Source organism: Myxocyprinus asiaticus, chromosome 39, assembly GCF_019703515.2.
Source record: "Myxocyprinus asiaticus isolate MX2 ecotype Aquarium Trade chromosome 39, UBuf_Myxa_2, whole genome shotgun sequence".
NCBI classification, from domain to species: domain Eukaryota; kingdom Metazoa; phylum Chordata; class Actinopteri; order Cypriniformes; family Catostomidae; genus Myxocyprinus; species Myxocyprinus asiaticus.
Genome location: NC_059382.1, coordinates 14,673,609 through 14,694,689, shown reverse-complemented (window position 1 = coordinate 14,694,689; position 21,081 = coordinate 14,673,609). Strand labels below are relative to the sequence as shown.

Here is a 21,081-nt window from a genome sequence, read left to right as displayed (position 1 = left end):
GCAGAAGGACTGTCTGCTAAATATCTCCTTTTGTGTTCCATTGATAGAAGTCATATGGGTTGGAAGTGGAACAGCATGAGTGAGCAAATGAAGACAAAAAATACAATAACTTTGGTTGAACAATCTGTTTAAAAAGAATATTCCCGGTACAAGTAAACCTCAATCGACAGTATTTGTGGCACAATGTTAATTGTGCAAATAATTTCGACTTGTCCCTCCTTTAATTTTTTTTAAAAAATCTGGGTAAAAGCGAGGCACTTACAATGGAGGTGAACGGGGGCCAATTTATGAACATTAAAATACACACTTTTTCAAAAGTATAGCCACAAGACAAACAATGTGTGTGTAAACATGATTTTAGTGTGATAAAATCACTTACTAACCATTTCTGTGTAAAGTTATAGCCAATTTTACAACTTGAATGACTGTAAAAATGACTACAGCTCAAATACATAAGTTTTAATAGAATTAATGCGTGTTTTTATTTTTTATAAAATAAGCTTCACATTTCTGCCTTTAAACCCTCCAAAAATAGGCCACATTTATTTCCATTGTGAGTGCCTCACTGTAACAGATTTTTTCTTTTTCTTTTTTTATAAAGGAGGGACAAGTTGAAATAAATTTTTGTGGTAAACAACATTATGCAACATTATTTAGCTTAACTTGAACTGACCCTGGAATATTTTTTTAAGTTTGTAACACTGCCAATTTTATTTTGTGAAAGCAACAAATGACGATGAGATGAAGAGCAAATTCTTATAAAAGTGGTAAGCTTTATTTAAACCCAAACTACAGTGTACATATCAGATGCACAACATAGCTACAGGGTACAGACAAATTACTCCAGATTAATAAAAAAAAAAAAAACTACAAATGATGATTACGAAAAATGGAACATATTTAGATGAGAATTTCAAGTTTCTCACATCTAGACAAAGAAGCACAAAATACGCATTATCCAACTCAATGCCAAGCAAGTACATTAAAGCAATAAACAAGAGGGTTGACATACTCAGAGTGTTTACTGCAAACCGGATGAATAAACTATGTTTTTGGTGAAAGAGCACAGTACAAAAACATGAAGCTTTAGCCTGTTGGGTGCTTATACAAATATTAATAGTCTCAGTCTGTGCTATTATGCGTACATATCCTCACGATCAGCATTGTAGATTTCACCCTCTTGCAGAGAAGCAAAGTTGAGGAAGTGAGATGGTCTGTGAACTTCATGGTAGAACTCTTTCGGGTTGGACAACTGTAGATCGTACTTCATGTTGGGATCATGACGGACACCTAGAATGACATGGAAAGTGTAAGAAAAGCACTTTTGTCAAACAAACAAGAATGTCAACTGGTAGGATCAACTCAACCAAAAGACGTAAATCATTTGAGGTGTAGTATTAAATTGAATAATTAAGCTGCGCTCACCCATGAAGTTGTAGTTCCAGGAGACCTGGCCAGGCACCATGAAGAATCCCAGGAAACGGTCGGACAAGAGCATCTGGACTCTCTCATAGTGAGAGGGCAAGTAACCCTTGGGGTTATTACCCTTATCTGTGTTTTGCCTGCCCCACTCATATCCACTGGGTGTTAGCTTGTAAGCAGTCAGTGTGCAGGAACCAGGAGTGAAACTAGACGAGCAATCAAAAAGCCCATGTCATATAATGTGCAAAACTTAAAACTGGACCCTAGGAAATGCTAGGATGTTTGAATGAGGCCACAGAGTAAATAACAAATGCAAAGAGAAACATGTTAGTGTTTGATTTATACCTGCAAGTAATAATGATAGTCTTCTCGCCATCCCAGGATGGGTTGTCTGCCATGACCTTTGCGTGGGTGGTGACATCCTGCGGAGACAGCTGGGGTGACTCATTAGGCTGTGTATGAATCCATCCAAGAGGCTCCATTTCCTAAACAAGATAAAGAAGGGATACAAACTGTTTACAGATGGGAAGATGGAGATTGATGACAAAAAAACAAAAAAAATGAAGTATATAACTAGGGCTATCAAATCAATTAATTTTCATTGAATAAATTAGATTACATGATCAAATCAAATTCAATCAAATAAAAATTTATCAAATTAACTGCAGTTAAAACATACATTAATATTTACTTATAAAGTATCAAAATAAATATAACACAATTCAAATAGATAACAGTAATTTAGATATTCATATTGAAATATTGCATTTGTGTGTCAGATGAGAAAAGCATTGATTAGACAATCCAAAAAGAGGCTTTAAAAGTCAATATATTGTTTGTTTTATTTCCATTTAATAGAACATATGCCTAACACTGGCCTACAGTCCACAGCAATACATTTTTAATAGAGTTCATTAATCTGTCCAGTTAACAAATGATGCACTTACATTCCGTCAGCGCTATTTTTAATTGTCGGTAAATGTGCATATCAGACGCTTAGAGCGTCGTACTGCTTTTAGTGTAAATGCCACATTTGTAGGACACAAACGTTGAAAACATATTTTAGCCTTTCCTTACTATGCTGGGCACAGTCATCAAAAAAATACCAGATACCATTTACTGTTCAACCAAAATCCCAATAATAACCAGAAAAAAAATGCATAACCTGAGACTTTTAACTATAAACAAGCCTAAAACACAGCGGGGACACTTATTTTAAATGGCCAGAGTTTGGACTTGGCTCTGTTAAAATGCTCTATAGTTTATATAGACTATAAAAGCCTAATTTGGTAAACAGCCTAGATGAGGATTTATAAAGAAAAAGGTTAATTCTTATTCACAAGATATGAAGAGACACAATGTGTGCGCTGACGGGGCACGTTTTTATATAGTAACAATTATCTAATCAAAAATAAAATATGTTTTCAAGTGAGGATAAAAATATGAATGAATATTGTTAATGAAGATTTAGATACATCAAATCACCAGGAGGTGTCCATGATTGTTTTTTTGTTACCTCTAGAGGTTGCTGTTACACTGTAGAATGAGCCGTTCTAACTGTAGAATCCTCCACGGCCAGCAACAGAGGAACACGGAGGAATAAAAAACTATTGACAACTATCAGCAGACATTTTACAATATCCAATAGTTTGAAAAGCAACTATCGGCAACGATTAATCGGTAAAACCGATATGTCGGTCTACCTCTCGTTTAAAGTAGTTGAAAATGTAAAAATCACGTCTCGAGACCCCTGTATTCTGTTGTTTCGTCAAGCTGTCAGGAATGCTTCTGTTCTGTGCAAGAAGATTAAAAATAGGTCCTGTGTGACATTCAGTCACTGCCTGTGAAGTTTGAGGCGCTTTGCCTATCCCGTGCTGACAAGGCTTGTAAAACATTACATCTATTTCAAGCTTGAATTGCTTTGGTGGTAGGAAAACATGTAGTTTTATTATGGAATTTCTGTACGGGTCAGGGGGTTGACATAGTTTTATGGAATTTCTGTACGGGTCGGGGTTAATTAATATAATTAATGGTAAAAAATTAATACATTAAATTAACAGCCTTATGTATAACACAAGCCCTGATTGTATAAAATTGTTAAAAAAAATACTGACCTTCAAGTACTCATGTTGAGGCAGCTGGTTGGGCAGGTGAACGGTTTGATGTGTACCCCACTGTGGCACCATCACTATGCAGCGAATCTCCTTTACCTGAGGGTTATCTGGAGGGCTGGTTCCATAGAGATACCCTGCAATCTACAGTAAGGAAAAAATATAGACGTGAACAAAACATGCGATAATACACAAGGAGAAAAGGTCCACAAAAGACAAAATTCATAGAGTTAAAATGTCACCTGGGCACGGAGATCTGAGATGCAGATGAACTTCTTCAGAACATTTTTGGGCAGGATGTAAGTATAACCAGTTTCTTTGATGTCATCCGATGACACATAGATATGGTTGGTACGTAAGTGCAAGTTGGCAGCAGAGATTGCCCTGTCAGATCAGGATAACAGTTTAACCAAAGTCCAGATTTTTATTTTTTTTCCTCAAAAGATATGAGCAACATGGAAGGTATCTGTAGGAAAATATTGGATAGTGTTCCATACCTAACTCTCCATTCAGTTTTGGAGGAGAAGGTCTGCGTCTCGTAATTGCTGGTGGTCGAGGTGATAATCTCATCTCCATGCTTGTTGACCGTGCGAGTCTGTGTGGCCGTTAGCTGAGACTGTTCCTTGGTCTGCTTCTCAATCTCAGCTATCTGCTGCCTCTGCTGGGACGGAGCAGAGATTTCCATACCCAAGATGATGTCCCTGATCTCAGACTGGGTCAAAGATGCAACATTCACACTGTGGAGGAGGAAAAAGTCATGATCCTCGAACTGGAGCACAGTTTGTGTTTGCACACATATACCGATCAGCCACAACATTAAAACCACCTGCCTAATATTGTGTAGGTCCCCCTCATGCCACCTAAACAGCACCAACTTGCATCTCAGAATAGCATTCTGAGATGCTATTCTCACCACAATTGTACAGAGTGGTTATCTGAGTTACCGTAGACTGTCAGTTCAGACCAGTCTGGCCATTCTCTGTTGACCTCTCTCATCAAAAAGGCATTTCCTTCCACAGAGCTGCTGCTCACTGGATGTTTGTTTGTTTTTGGCACCATTCTGAGAAAATTCTACTGTTGTGTGTGAAAATCCCAGGAGATCAGAAGTTACAGAAATACTCAAACCAGCTCATCTGGTACCAACAATCATGCCATGGTCCAAATCACTGAGATCACATTTTTACCCCATTCTGATGGTTGATGTGAACATTAACTGAAGCTCCTGACCTGTATCTGTGTGATATTATGCACTGCACTGATACCACAAGATTGGCTGCCTAGATAATTGCATGGATGATTGTTGGTGCGAGACGGGCCATTTTGAGTATTTCTGTAACTGCTGATCTCCTGGGATTTTCACGCACAACAGTCTCTAGAATTTACTCCGTATGGTGGCAAAAACAAAAAACATCCAGTGAGCGGCAATTCTGTGGATGTAACTGTCTTGTTGATGAGAGGTCAACAGAGAATGGCCAGACTGGTTTGAACTGACAAAGTCTACAGTAACTCATAACCACTCTGTACAACTGAAGTGAGAAGAATAGCATCTCAGAATGCTATTCTGAGATGCGGGTTGGCGCTGTTTTGGCGGCACAAGGGGGACCTACACAATATTAGGCAGGTGGTTTTAATGTTGTGGCTGATCGATGTATAACACCATTATATCTTTTCGATATGCACTTGAAGTCAGCATTTGTTCAGCACTCACTTGTTCTTCTTGCCATAGTCAGCCAGGATGAGATCTTTGAGCTGCACCTCCACTTTGATCCACTCCTCGTCGGTCAGAGTGGGCCAGATGTGGTGGGGCTCGGTGATGGTGGTCTTGTCAGGCTTCAGAATAACTTTGGCACGGTCATTGTTGACATGAAGTGCTCTCAGGATTAGGATCAAACGAGAGAATGCCTAGGCAAAAATATATATACTGTTTTAGGACTTTGTAGAAACAATAAGTGTAACCCTAAGATAGCGCTTTTCCACCGACATGGTTCGGGGGCGGGTTCCTGGGCCGGTGCGAATTCTTGAACTGTTCTGCAAGTTATTATATTTGTCAACTCACACTGTTGTCCTCTTATTTCGTACATTGTTTTGCTCAGTAAGGGGATTTTTGACCAGCTACTCTAACTTCGGAAGATCGCGGCTATCTGTTAAGTAAACTTAGGGATTCTCAATCAACACGTAAACATGTTATGGCAAAACTCCAAATATAACCATCTGCTACACCAATGTAAATAATGATTCCACGGTTACGGTTTAAAGAATTTAGCAAGTTAAGCCATAGGTCATACAAAATAATGTAATTACATTACCTGTTGTCTTTAGCGTAGATGTCTCTGACAATCTTGTTAAGCAATGTAATAACGTTGGATTGCATTACTCCGTATATTTAAATATTTCCTCAAAAACAAGAGTAAAAGCTGTACACAAACACTATTGTGACGTGCCATGTTTGTTTATGGGCAGGTAGTCGAGTAACCCTTTACATCATCGTTTGGTTCTGAAATCAGTGGAAAAGCATGGTTGGCTTACGAAAGGCTCCAGATTGCCCCGGCCCTGAACCAGGGGAGCACAGGTTTGGCACGCGAACCATCGCCATTTCAGTGGAAATGGGCTGAGAGAAATCTGTTGGTTTAATTTTGATAGATGGTCAAAATTATAGCAAAAGAGCTGTATTTACAGTGTAAGAAGAGATGGTCTTCAGCCAATCATCATACAGATTGAACAGAACCATCTGAGGCTCTGTGGCTTTCAGAATGAGGTCTCCAAACTTCTCCACCTTCAGACATGCCTGGAAGGGCAGCTGTAGTTCAGAGCCCTTGATGACAATGTTCGGGAAGTCCAACAAGTGCACCTGAGAAAATAGGGTAACAATTAGTCAGCACATCCATGATATAAATAATCTCCCAATTAGGGGTGGGAGAATTTTTTTTTTTTTTTTTAATTCTACGCATCGCGATTCTGAGTTCAATTTAAACAGCAGCAGCGCAGTGGTGCTTATGTGCGCGCCAAAGACAGAGGGAGATGCTAGAAACAAATGGTAAAACGGGCATATTCTAAAGCCAAGCGCACATTGCAGAATTGATCAGACTGGTTCAGGAGACGTGGGTGATGTTTTTAATTTTCTAATAATTTTTGTCTCCTGCTTCCCAATGACTTTCTCTCCTCTTGCGCCCTCTATTGTTTTTGGCTGTTGCACACTGATGGTCTCTTGCTCATCAGAACAGTGCGCACACAAGATGCTTGATTGATAAACAGCTCGCGACAGTGTGATCATTGAAGACTTTAAAGTCATGTCTGAAATCTCATCTCTTTAAACTGGCCTTTGAGTCTGACAAATGAAATGTAGGACAGTTTTGAAGTGTTTGTATTTTAGATTACTGGTGTTTGTGTATGTGGTAATTTTGAAACAATTCAATGTGAATTATGTTTTAAATGTTATTACTGAAAAGCACTTTGGTCAACTCTAAATAAAGTTGAGGTGAGATTAAAGTGCAAATGCTGTGATTTTAATTATATAAATATATAGTATGTAATACACGATTCACCGTGGATTAGTGCTCTGCCTTGTCATCTCATACAAAGTGAATGACTCTCAATTTCTATGAAGTTTCCAGTGTATGAGCGGTCAGATTTATACATTCATTTAAAGTACATGCTCATCCACACTAAGGTTGTAGCCTTTAGCGGTTTAATTAGTCACACTAGGGTATATCACAATTTTAATTTGATAAATGTTTCATTTCACTGTAAATGGAGTAACAGAGCAAAAAATAAGCCTCTGAGCATTTTAAAGCTGTTGTGTCAGTCATATACCTCATTCACGCTAGCGCTGGTGCCGGATAGAGTCGGTGCTCTGTACTACCGGTACTGTAGAAACACTAGTATCGTTAGATCTTTTTTATTTTAGTATCGACTTGGTACCAAAGTACCGGTACTTTTGACAACACCACTCCACACTTTGCCTTTAACGGTTTTAGTGAGTTTTTCTAACCTCAAGTGGATCCAACATGCCCTTCCTGGTCACAATAATCTGCTTGGGCTGCTCTTCAACAGGCAGTGATCGGATAAGGGCAGCCACTTCTTCAGCTGTCTTCCACTTAGCCAGCTACAAAAACACAAACAGAAAATGAGCAACACCCATGGCCAGACAGCAGATCACTGTCTGAAATAAAAAAGGAAATGGAAAGATATACAAGACATATATAGAGTGACAGTCTGACCTGTCCGAGACGCTTTTGTCCTGCCCATACAGATGTGTGAATGATCTTCAGGAAAAGCTGTCCAGTTCTGGGGTTGAAGATGAAAATGGCTCCGTTGATTGGTTTGGTGGTCAAGTTGCCTTCAAAGGTCTAAAAAAGGCACAGGAGAGATTAACCAATATAAAAATTAAACTTTTTTTTTTTTGCCTAAAACTTTGAAGATGGTGATATGAAGTCCCAGAGGGACATGTGAAAGATGTTGCATTCACTTGCCTTGTGGATGGTGACTCTGTACACATTGGTGTCATCCACAAACCAGATGATTTGATTGGAGAAGAGCTCTCCATAGTTCTGAGAAGAGAGGTAAGGCTCAGTGGGCTCTGAAGAGTAGAGCTGCAGACCCTTGCGGATTCGCTCTCTCAACACATACAGAGCAGGGTTGGCCTTCATTATCTTCGCCATGGCCTGCTGGATCAAGGGCTTGGCTCCAGGGAACCAGTTTCCATAGGCACTACAAAGAACGAACAGACAATATCAAACAGCTGACAACAACAATGTGCAGAGCAACATTCTCACCATTTTTTTTGGATGTGTAAACAAGATTGTACATAACTATGTGATATTAAAAGTTAAAACCAGATTTGAGTAATAGTCACTTGCATAACATGATATAAAACACTGACCTGTGCAGGTTGTATGCCAAATCAATAGCAATCAGGACCCCAGTGGGTGATGGGTAAATACTCATGTTGTCAGTGGTGTAATCCAAGAACTTGGCCCTTGCATATCTCTCAATGTCATGGGAGTCATAGTCACCCCATCTGAGCTGAATGTCAATCCAGTACTTCTGTGTTGTGGTGCTGTCCATAACATCCCTGTAGAAGGGTGCCAAAAGAAGAAATATTTAAAATACAACATTCATAAACATTTGCATTTTCCATTTTTGTCAGATGTGAAGACATGCCAATAAACATGATATAAATTAAGAGACTTTAGCTTCTTGATATTTTAAATATGTGCTTGTTAAGCAAGTCACACATACTTGGAGTCTGCTAGAAGCGAGGGGCGCGAGACGTTCCACTTGTAGGATGCAAACAACAGTATGTCAGCACAGGAGGAATTCATCTTGTATGACTTCCTGGGATGGATTGTCTCTTTCTGGACTGTCTCGATCTCCAGAGCATCCAACTCTTGATCAAACACCTGCATAGAACAAACAGAAGCTTACCAATGGCACCCACAAGCATAACTGTGAATAGATCAATTGTCTAACAGTTCAGACTAATGTGTAAAACCACAGTAATGTTTCAGTGTGGAACACAACCGTACAGTATCAAGTTTCTATTGAATATCAGACACGTACATCAAAAGCCATAATACATATGTTCTTACCTGACAGAGATCCATGACAACGCTCTCATGAATCTTTTGCCACAAGTGAGCTCTGAAGATTTGGATCAGAGAGATCTTGAGGGTTGGAATTTTACCATGCATGAAGATTCCAGTGAGGTCTAACTGCACTTGGAAACCCACATAGACCTAAAAAGTCAGAGTAAGAGTTAAAGAAAACACAAAATTTAAATGCTCTGTCTAAAACACTAGCTGCGTTTCCATCCAAACGTTTAACATATTTTAGAGCAATTTCTAAAAATTAAACAAAAGAAAATGTGAATCACTGTGCTTTTCCAAATACTAGGTAATGCGCATTATCACAAGGAAGCCTGCTTTGTCAAGACGGATCAGCTGAATGACCTCCTTGCTTCGAGGAAAGTTGGTTTTGCTGTACTGGAGCAATTGTACATTGTTTTATTAAAAGCTGCCATAAGACAAAGAAGAGCGAGTGTAATATCTCATATAATGAGGGCTGAAATGGTTGCGATGGCCATACGCTGCCAGCCACTGTATAACTAGGAGCACCACCTGTTCAGGCAGAATGTGAGGAAACGCTTCCGAAAGCCAAGGGCTATGTTAGAAGAATTGTGTGCCACGGTCAGACCTTTCGTTGTCACAATCTATCTATTAACATCAACCTTAATTTGCATTTTGGGGGCTTTTCACCCAATTTGGAATGCCCAGTTCCCAATGCGCTTTAAGTCCTTGTGGTCGCATAGTGATTCGCCTCAAACCGGGTGGCGGAGGATAAATCCCAGCTGCCTCCGCATCCGAAACCATCAACCCGCGCATCTTATCACGTGGCTTGTTGAGCACGTTGCAACGGAGACATAGTGCGTGTGGAGGCTTCATGCCATCAACCGTGGCATCCACGCTCAACTCACCATGCGCCCCACCGAGAACGAACCACGTTATAGCGACCACGAGGAGATTACCCCATGTGACTCTACCCTCCCTAGCAACCGGTCCAATTTGGTTGCTTATGAGACCTGACTGGAGTCACTCAGCACACCCTGGGATTCAAACTAGCGAACTCCAGGGGTTGTAGCCAGCGTCTTTTACCACTGAGCTACCCAGGCCCCCCAACCTTAATTTGCATTTTGACTTAAGCAAAAATATAGAAAATCCACCTCTGTCTAGTGCATAAACTTAAGCGAATTTTGCGTGTTTATGCGCACATCAAGCATTTCCATTCAGGTTTGCTTAAGCAGAAATTTAAAATTCACATTAAAATAGTTGGATGGAAACCCAGTAAATTGCTTAAGGGATTCAGACATACATTGGCTCTGTTGATTGTAGGAGACCACCACAAAGTGAATCGTCGGTTAGGAATCTGGTTCAGACCAGATCTCTGAGCATTGGTGAGTTTCTTCCATTTCATGGACTCCTCAAAACCACTGGCCTTCTCCCTATGGAAAATGAAAACATTGAGAATCCAGAACAGAAAACCACAAAAGGTATGAAGATAAAAGAACAGCCAAGCTTCACTGAACTTCATAATTCAAGTTTAAGTTTTATTAAGGCTCTGCAATCAAAATTTAGGCATAACTTCACTACACTGATCAGCACTGAAAGGGTTTACCAGAAAAGACCCTCCCAGGTGGGGAAGTAGGTTCCCTTGAACAGTGTATGCTCTAGAATGCCCTCCACTCCTCCAAGAGCCTGGATCATGTCTGTACGGTAATTGTTCAGATTCCATAGTTTTCCATCATGCCTTTGGTGGGTCCACCAGAATGGATTTTGCTTCAACACCTGAAAACACACTCCGAAGCTTTAAACACAAACACATCTGAAAAATCCATGGCATTGCTTTAGCAGCCCATTCATGTCCCAGAGGGAATGACCTTTACCTGATATTGCTTGAAGTCTGTTCTGACTCTCCAGCCCTTGTCATAAGCAAGAGTGTGTCTGTCTTTCTGGAAGAGAGTGTTGATACGTGGAATACCTCTGTCCCAGGAGTCTTCCAGATCCTCAAGTGTCAAACGCCTGAGTACAATCAAATTCTCATTAATAAGACTGAACATATGAACAAAAGATGTAGGTTTGACTGTGTGAAAAGTACCTGTTCTGGGCAATGGCCTCCTGTCTCTTGAGAGCATATTCGGCCCAAACTCTCTGGGAGTCAATAAACTCGCTCTCCCAAGGCTGAATGTAACGGTACAGATTAGGAATGAGCTGATCCTCCTCATGACTCATACCAGAACGGAAATGTGTGATGCCCACATCAGTCTGTTTGGACCATCTAAGATGACACAGAGGAACTTTAAGAGGGATCCACAAAATAATCTAAATCTAATGCAATTTTCATCATGTTGGGTTGGAATTGACAGATTCAACATTGAACATTTCAAAGCCTTATTGTGCAAATAATTTACCTCAGGTCAGACTGTGGGATCAGTACATGTCCCATGGAAAGCATCCCCAGCCCTCCCAACTCCTTGGGGGTATAAAACACAACAGGAGGAAAACGGCTGGGCATTTTGGAGTTCAGGCCAATCTTGATACGGGTTTGGATCTTATTCTCACATTTCACCAGCAGATCCAGCAGCTCCTGCGTGTTGACCACAGCTTCACGGAAGTAGGTCATCAGACCAATCAGAGCAGTGTTCCACTTGTTCACAATCTGAGAATGTTTGAACACAAATCAGGGTAAGGAGTTAGATATAACGTTGAGCACTGCAGATATTACCTGACAGTACTACATTTCTTAAAAATCAATAAAAACTGTCAAACTAAATATAGCAGTGCTTATTATTTCTATTTAGTTTTGGAAGGGATGAGATTCCAGGCTCATACCTTTGTGAAGGTGGTTGAGCCAGAGGCCATCAGAATCTGTCGTACTCGGTTGTGGAACCTCTGCATGGACTCATCATCTACACGCAGGAAACACTGAGCTGTTCTTTCCTTTGTTACCTGAAAAACAATATTAATAGGCAATTATCCACTAGCCATTCCTGATTTACAGATTTGCAAACAGTATTAAAGTACTTGTACTCCGGTACCAAGTCAGTACTAAAATAAATAAATAAAATGTCCCGATACCAGTGTTTCTGCAGTACCGGTAGTGCTGAACACCGACTTGATTCGGTACCCGCAAGCTGTCTGACTGACACATGACAGCTTTCAAAAGCTGTTTTCAAAAAAAAGTAAGCTTTCACTTACTTGAGTGTGTGCTCGGTTACTCATTTTAGACTGAAATGCATAATTAATCAAATTAAAATCGTGATCTGTCCAAGCAAAAGGCTGCAATCTTAGTAATCATGAGCTGCCTGCTTTAAATGAATGTGTGAAGCAGACATTTGTGTTGTATGAGATAACAGAGCAGAGCACTAATCCACTATGAAGTGCGCAGCACATGTGGACCATATACCTGTATTTATATCATTCAATCACAGCATTTGCGCTTTAATGATCACACTTGGCCAAGTAGCGAAACTGTTTATCCGCCAGAAGTGAAGCTTTCGTCAAACCGCATGTCAAAATATAAGCTCACGTCAAAATAAAAGCTAGACGCCTGAAATTGAAGAAATTGCAACAGAAAAATAAAATATAATATTCACTACAGTAATATTAATAATAATGATTAATTAATAATAATTAAGCAATATATCAAGTAAGAGTGCTGTTGTTCTGAATAACTATCTAAAAAAAATGCAATGGCATGTTGAAAAGTAACTGTTCTATTTTTTACTTGTTTAAGTTTTAAGAATTAATTTGATTTAGACACCATTTTGATGATTAAACTAAATTAAACTTTAATACATGGAATTCTAGAAAAATAAAAAAGGATTTAAATTGTGAAAAAATAGAACAGATTTTAGTGCATATTCAATTGAGAAACACTTGAAAGAAACAAGTTTTTTTTCATGTATTTACATTGAAATTTAACTTTAAATAGGCTAAAGGAGTGTGTTCAATAGCACATTACTATATTAGCATATTTTTGCTGTGGTATCGAAATTGGTACCGAGAAACATGAAATTTCACTGGTATCGGTAACAACTACTAGAATTCTGGTATCGTGACAACATTCGTTACCTCATTCTGCAAATTCCAGACGCCATCTTTGTGTGTAAATTCCTCATAGCTGGTGCGGCACTTGGGCAGGATGCGACACTCAAAGCCACACATGTTGAAGAGCAAATTGGGGTTGTCCTTGCTGTAGACTGACACAAAGCTGTTCTCCCACTGAACTGTGGTTACAGAACGAGGGAGGCGATTCTTGATGTCCCAGAACACAGCACGGCCCCTGGGAGATTTAAAGGAATCTCAGTTACACAAAGTACATCTCAGTCTATTTTTCATTAAGTATAAATGTATAGAGGGCTTACAAGTTCACATCATGTTTCATCAGTCTCATCCTAGCATCTCTGGGCCAGCATTTCTTATTGTTGTAGCCCACAATGTTTTCGTTGTTGGGGTCAGGGTGCTCAGTCAGATACCTTTGGATTAGATCTCTAGCCTCATCAGCCGAGAACCTGTGGATAAAGGGGAAACCAGAAGATAAAACTTATGCTACTGTAGTCAGAACATTAAAATGTTGCACCACCGGACATGAAAGTTGCACTCTGGCTGCTTATCTGACCTGAAGAAAATGTGAATACGGTCTATGTATCTGCAGTACAGGCGGATGGGATGGGCACTCTCAGTGACCGTGTCCTGGAAGCTGAGGAAGTCATTGGGCATCTGAGGAGGTCCAGCCATCTCACTGGCTCTTTGCAGACCTAGCACCAGCAGGTCCATCACCAGCCCATAGTACTGCACGATGAAAGAGGCAAACTGCAACCCACGGATAATACCGTACGAGTTGGTGTGGTTCATGTCCTGTTAGGAGACAACAAAGAAAGCTAAAATCAGAGAAGTCAAAGAAAATTTCAATTAAGCAAGATTTGACATTTTCAAACCCTCAGAGAGGGAAATAAAGTTTGCAAGGGACTCTTGTGTGTGCAGACCTTATAATTGATGACAACGTTGTTTTTGGCTGTCATGTAATCAGCAATGTTGTGATCCACAATGAGACGCAGAAGTCTGTTCAGCAGCGTCAAGTCAATCTTCTCATACATCTTCTCATAGCGAGACTCCAGCATGACATTACACTCGCCTTCTGCTGTTTCCCACACATCCTGCAGGTTGTTGATTCCTGGAGGGAACAATTAAATGCTTGTAAAAAGACATTTTAAGAAGTATTATCACAAAGCAATGGCTATTGCTAATCAGTTTCCTGAACACACATCACTAAACAGCAATGTTCAATAGTTCATTAACTATTTTCAGAGTACCATAATTATATTATTAGGGTTTAAAGTCCTTATCATGCCAACCAACAGAAGGCAGTACGAGTTCCCATCTCACCTTGGCACCATTTGTACACCAGCAGAGGCGGCGGCTCTGTGTCAGCTGGTTTGATCCAGGGTGGAAAAAGTCTGCGCTTGTCTGCCTCATACCACAGGTACTGATCCAGGTAGGCATCTGTAATCTTCTCCAGAGGTTCAACATCATAAACTGGCACCAGATGACTGTAGAGGTCCATGAACTCAATGCCCACCTACAGTGGAAAGCACATCTGTAAACACAAGCTAGGACCAGCAACAGGCTAAGAAGGCCCTTGTGGTTCTATGAAGTGCACTGAAATGTTGCATGAGCGCTAACCTCTTTGAAGGCTCTCTGAGTGAGGAGGTGACGTTTGATTCTGGACAGAGCCTCATGAGGGTTATCATAGGCCTGCTCAATCAGACCCAACTCCTCACGCTGTGACTGGTTCAGCCTCGACTTCACACTAGAATTCAAAAAGCAAAGTCATGAAAGATGACAATTTCAACAAACATAAATGAAACAAGTACTCTACAATATAGTGATATTATAATGATCTCAGAAGTAGGAGGTGCTGGTCTAACCTGTAAGCCTCCTTGAGTCTCTCAAGAGCCAAGATGAGCAGTTTAGTGTCATGTTTGTATGAGAGAGGAGGGAATGGAATTGGAGAGAAGCGACGACTCTCCAGCCAGTGCACGGTGGTGGTGTAGATGGCCACAGCCTCTTCAGCGGTGATGTAAGGCCCATCCTACAAGATAAAAGCAAACATCAGCCTTAACTGTATTCTTTCACAGAAACATTAATGTTTTCTTGGCCAATAATGTCATGTTATGTTCCCAAAAAATGCACCTTCAGGTAATTGTGCTGCCTCTCCTGCTCTGCCTTGAGGTAGAGTCGAGTGAGACGTCCCAAGTTCTTCTTGCACACAGTCTTATCCACAGTGGCTCCTCGCCTGATTCTCTCACGGTTGTAGTGAGCTGTGTTGGTCCACCAGTCAGCTTTCGCCTTCACATAGCGGAGGATCATGTTCTCAATAGGGGTTGGAAGTCCTGGAACCTGAAAAATCATGTTTTCCCTTAATAATGATAAACTTGTGAGGCACATGCTAACTAAAAGTAAACCATAATATAACATTGATGGGCAGCAATCCATGCAAGAAAGCTGTACCTTCCAAGGGATGTTGGCCTTCCAGCACCTCCATGACTCACTGAGGTGCTGCAGGATGGTTCTGGCCTTGTTCTGCTTGATACCCTCAGGCATCATGTCCAGGATGTCGTGCATCACAGCAGCTCTCAGCTCCAGATCAAAGTGAGATTCCACACGCTGTTTGGTCACAGTCTTGGCAACACCCTTAGAGTGTCGACCTAAAGGACATTACATTGATTTTACAACATGAAATCTTAACATTTGACAAAAAAAGACAATTTTAATAAACGAATGCTGTCAATTGATTAATTTTCTCAACACGATTAATCACAATTATTCATAGTTAATCGCGGTTAATCACAGATTTTGAAAGTGCTGAAATTTTACTCTATATACACTTTTCCTGTCAAAATGAATGTATTTCCTTCTTAGGGAAAAAAAAAAACAATAATTAACAATAACGCTTTATTAAAATTTTCCAAGCAAAGCCTTCCAAAGTATAAAAACAAATCACTAAAATAGCACCAATTTAAGTAACATTAAATGTTTCTCTATTAAACACAAGTGGGAGGTTGATTAATTGAAAGAACTAGTCCCCATAGGTTGTATATATTGCAATGCGCATTAAATCTCTTAAACTCTCATCCTTCACAATATCAAACGGCCAGCAGTCTGTGGCAATCCGCTTTGCTACAGCTGTCGTGAAGCTGCACCAGTGTCAAGTGCCCTTTTGATCTCCACATGAAAAGCGCAAGCAAACGACGTCTCATTCTGTGTTTGTTATAGTTAAGACTTGACCTGCTTCTGTGGTAATCAAATTGCGCCTTACAGAGGCTGCAAAGAACTTGATATGTCACAAGTCCCATCTGGGCTTGTTTTGCACAATAGCATTAAAAGGTCCTTTCTCCATCACTTGACACGGAATCGCTGTTGTGTGTGTGTCTGGGTAATGACACCAGGCAGACACATTGCAAAGGATCCACCCTTTTCCAACCAGTGTTTAGAACTCACACGGAGATGAATGTCACACGTTAAACTTTAAATTAATATATGCATTACCGCTTTAAAAAGAAGAAGAAAACCACATTTTACCCTCAAACTGCCTAGCCAGAAGGTTGCCGAGCCACCGCTCAAGAAGAGGGGTGATGCCTCTCATGAAGAACAGCCAGACTCTCCATCCTGGAGCCCAGAAACCACAGCCTGGTCCTTTTCCAACTGGGCCCTATAAAAATGCCAGCAATCTTAGATTCAAGGAATAGCGCCAATCCTAACACAGTTACAGGCAACACCAATACACTTGACAGAGTGACAAGTTTGGTTGCACTAAGTATAACTCACTGTGTTGAAGCGGTAGTAGATGAGATGCTTCAGGTCTTTGCACATTCTGATCTGCCTCATGAGCTTGTACTTGTAGCGGTACATGCCAGTCAGTTGACCCACATGGGCAAAGATGTACTGCAACCCATCTGACAGCTACAGCACAGAGACAAAAGAAAGCGAGCTTTAGATGACAATAAGACGTTTGCTCCTCATACATATGCAGATTGTAGTCAACATGTGCTCTACTTGTTTTGTATAATGTACCTGGAACGCATCAACATTTCCAAGCCTGTACTGCACATGACTGTCCACCACAAGCTTGCTCAAACGCAGAACCTCACGGCACAAATGGAACGCATTCCCGAATCGGGACTTTTTACGCTCCTTAGTTGTGAGGGTCTTGACGGGCTTCAAGTTGAAGTTGTAGTCCAAGTGGAGATAGTTGAGGTTCTTTCTGTGAATTAGCAGGTTCAGCATGTTGTAGCCCTGCCGGCACACCTGGAGGCCGACCTCCACCCAGTCCAGCTTTGTAGACTGGAAGAATTTGGTGGCCTTGAAGGAGCGGAAAAGGTATCTAAAGATGAGAGGAAAAAGAAAATTCAGCCAATGTTAGACACATCAGACAAAGTATTCATGAATAACATGTTCTCAAATACGTCATTTCTGCTCACCTCTTTTTCTGTGCTTTTGGTGGTCTGTGTTTCAGAGCGTTCAGTACATAGTACTTCAGGAGCTTCTGGTAAGATACACGCACCTTCACAGGCTGGCCTGCAGGACAGTGCTCACGGTACCTGAGGACATTAGGAGAGAAATAATAAAAAAAAATATATAAATAAAAGGATCCCACATGAATGATGTGGTCAAATGACAAGTATACTGTTCTATGCTAACCAGTTTTTGATGAGAGGGACATCAATGGCTCGTCTGGTCCTTCCTGAACGGAGATTAAATGGACGAGGTGCCCACAACAATGCAATACCATTCGCGGTGTTGTCAGTGTAGAGGGGCGTCTCCTTTAAGAATGGCTCCACATAATCAGGCAGTTCAAATTCTTCATCATCATCTGGCAATGGCTCCTGGCTCTGTGAAAAAAACAAACTCAAAATTAACATGAGCGGGAATAAATTTGTGAGATGGAAATAAGACTAATCAATTTACAGCCACATTATAAGTAGAATACACTTCTGTTACTGACTTTAACAGAGTGCCTGTGAGAGATGGGGTTGATTAGGGGGTCGAAGTAAAAGGCAGGTAGATCCGGATCCTCAGTCTTGATGAACACCACATTAGGTGTGTGGTACCTGCACAGAAATCACATAAGTGGCTTAACACAAGAAGTATTCTGCACAATTATATACACCAAGGCATAATAGCGTTCTGTACCAGTTGAGGTGCACATGATGCGGCAGGTTATTGTACAGGTAAGGGAATGCAATTTTGTATTCTGTCCTGACTGGCTGTCTGATGATGATCTTGTTGATGTCATTGAACTCATTCCAGTCTTCATCCCTGAAAAAGAGACACATCAGTTATACTTCTGCAGTACAGAAAAAGCTGCGACCAATTATGCTACAAGATGAACTTCTGAAATAAGGGAGACGGCACATACTGTAGGTTAATATCTCTGACAAGGGGTTCAAATTTGGGCCCTCCAGGAATGGCCATGTTCAAAGCCTTGGAGGTGAAGAAAGCCTTCAGGTCAAACAAGTAGAAGTAGTTGCCATCCACCAAATCAGTCAGCAGCTGGTTGGCCAGTCGATATAGTGTGGACATCATTGGCAAAGTGAATTGCCAGCGTCTGTATGTGGTGCCATTCACATATCTGTGGAAGGAAAAGATCATTTATGAGCGAGGGGATAGATATAGACTTATCCTTGAGTTTTTATAACTTTCACCGGCACTCACTTGGTGGTGTCCTTCAGGGGCTGATGCTCATAAAACCAGTCAGCCACGGAGGAGTCTTCCTCTGGATCCAGCTCCATCTGGATTGCCTCCAAGGGCTCCACATCCAGAATGTTGTCTGCATAATCCAACGGAGGCTCTTCGTCATCAAATGGGGGGAAACGCATGCGTTTGAAGTGCCGTCTGTCTCTCTTCTCCCGACGCATCATGATCCACATTGTGCTGGTCAAAAAAGAACAATTCTTTAAATCTCTGCCGGAAACACGCAAAGGACACCAGATTATATTATTTGTACTTTTCAAGGCCAGCTGATTGAATATCATAATTTACCCCCACTGTGCAATGTATACTGGCTCAATAACCCATGGGATTTCGTTTACGAAAGAAATGGCGCCTGTGATGTGGTAGAGTACAGGAACGTCCCTGATCTGCTCCCAGGGCATGGGCATGTTCTCAAGCAGTTTGAGCACTGCATGTGGCATATATTTCAGGGCTCTGCAAACAAAGAGTAACAGATACTCATGTAACTTGCATATAAAAATCAATTGCAAAAGCACAAAACAAATGAACAGACTGCCATGGTAATGTGATTGCGAAGGTGCTTACCCAAGGTAGACCCTCTTGTCATGACGAAACTTCCTGTTGGTCATGTCACCATGATCCCTGATGATTTTGCGAACATGCTCAGGTGGCATGTCCTCTTTCTGAGCATCCACAAAGCCAAATTTCCTCTTCTCAGAGTAGCGTTTTGCCTGCAGCTGCTGCCATTTCCGAGCTGTAACGGCAAGGCATTGTTACCCAAGCAAACGCAAAACATCTGCACAATGCAACAATGAAAAGTCATATGAACAAACCTTTCTCTTGCAGCTTTTCCTCCGTCATGTAATCTGGTATCGGAGCAGCAACAGGAGGAGGTGGAGGAACACCTGGAGGCATTGTTCCAGGAACACCTCTGTAGGAGAATGCAGCTGCCATGGCAGCGTCTACTGGAAAGGAATAACAATGAAACACAAAAATTGAGTGAGATCAACCAACAAACTATAAACTTAAAAACCATGTCATAGATGATCAGAAACTGTAGTTGCTCACAATACACCGAGCTGATTAATACATGCAAACTCATAAGATCCACACTAGCTACTACTTTAATTGAGGAATTTAAATGAAATTTCACAAACAAAAGCTAAAATTTGTGGCTAATAAACGATCAACTTATCTAGAATACAAAAAGTTTGGACAAATGTAATATCCAAATATAATCAAGACGCTTTGCTGATTTTAACTTGGCTATGGCGCCTGAATTGTTTTCCTCATCGTACGGAAACTATCCAGCCGCTGTTTATTCAGAAAAGAACACGCATAAACCCGAAAAGCCCATCAGATACGTTTTTATATAACCAGCAACCTAGGTAAGCAAATAATCATGAATATGAACTTTGTAGATTTGCAGACCACATTTTGTTTCTTTAGTTTCATCAAAGCAGCATTTAGCACGTTAGCATAGCATAGCTCGTATTACACAACTAGCAATTTTTTTCCGTAAACAAACATTACCAGAGATAAAATAGTGACTTTTATAGAGCAAGTGAAACCTGAAAGCGTTAGCATGGCAGAAATATATCTTACTGTATTTGAAAGCAGTTTCTCTCCAGTGAATGTAGTTCTCTGTTGGATTTGTGTCCGCGGAATGGCGCACCGTGCACGTTGTGCTTACAACCTATCGATTCACAGATGAGTTTTACGTATCTTCCGGAAATGACACAGGATATGGAAATCTTCCTTCTTCTTCTTCTCTTGTTTATTGGCGGTTGGCAAACCAGCTTTTGGTGCATTACCGCCACCGACTGAACTGGAGTATATACACACACACACACACACACACACACACACACACACACACACACACACACACACACACACACACACACACAGTTGTGCTCAAAAGTTTGCATACACTGGCAGAAATTGTGAAATTTTGGCATTGATTTTGAAAATATGACTGATCATGCAAATAAAGTGTCTTTTATTTAAGGATAGTGATCATATGAAGCCATTTATCATCACATAGTTGTTTGGCTCCGTTTTAAATCATAATGATAACAGAAATCACCCAAATGGCCCTGATCAAAAGTTTACATACCCTTGAATGTTTGGCCTTGTTACAGACACACAAGGTGACACACACAGGTTTAAATGGCAATTAAAGGTTAATTTCCCACACCTGTGGCTTTTTAAATTGCAATTAGTGTCTGTGTATATATAGTCAATGAGTTTGTTCGCTC

At 40.7% G+C, this 21,081-nt stretch overlaps 1 protein-coding gene across 2 annotated transcripts; it reads right to left on the bottom strand.

The window, feature by feature from the left end:
* Nucleotides 1-745: 745 nt before the first annotated feature.
* Nucleotides 746-20,550, bottom strand: LOC127429951 (pre-mRNA-processing-splicing factor 8). Of its 2 annotated transcripts, none has more exons than XM_051679346.1 (42): nt 20,426-20,550; nt 19,654-19,785; nt 19,406-19,574; nt 19,130-19,294; nt 18,803-19,021; nt 18,507-18,719; nt 18,281-18,406; nt 18,093-18,198; nt 17,789-17,979; nt 17,569-17,688; nt 17,162-17,471; nt 16,916-17,050; nt 16,670-16,799; nt 15,599-15,795; nt 15,281-15,487; nt 15,016-15,179; nt 14,771-14,897; nt 14,474-14,666; nt 14,074-14,261; nt 13,707-13,945; nt 13,453-13,599; nt 13,160-13,370; nt 11,918-12,034; nt 11,497-11,744; nt 11,184-11,363; nt 10,972-11,107; nt 10,704-10,873; nt 10,401-10,530; nt 9,122-9,268; nt 8,772-8,932; nt 8,413-8,604; nt 8,003-8,240; nt 7,751-7,879; nt 7,522-7,635; nt 6,208-6,381; nt 5,242-5,435; nt 4,031-4,270; nt 3,776-3,917; nt 3,537-3,677; nt 1,768-1,907; nt 1,426-1,628; nt 746-1,290 (listed from the first exon to the last, which is right to left on the bottom strand). In XM_051679346.1, exons 2-42 carry the CDS (start codon nt 19,772-19,774, stop codon nt 1,136-1,138), a joined length of 7,029 nt encoding a protein of 2,342 aa, XP_051535306.1. In that variant the 5' UTR covers nt 19,775-19,785; nt 20,426-20,550; the 3' UTR covers nt 746-1,135. The 2 variants fall into 2 exon arrangements, with proteins under 2 accessions (XP_051535306.1, XP_051535307.1); XM_051679347.1 differs by having other exon boundaries at nt 19,654-19,782; nt 20,426-20,544.
* Nucleotides 20,551-21,081: the final 531 nt, after the last annotated feature.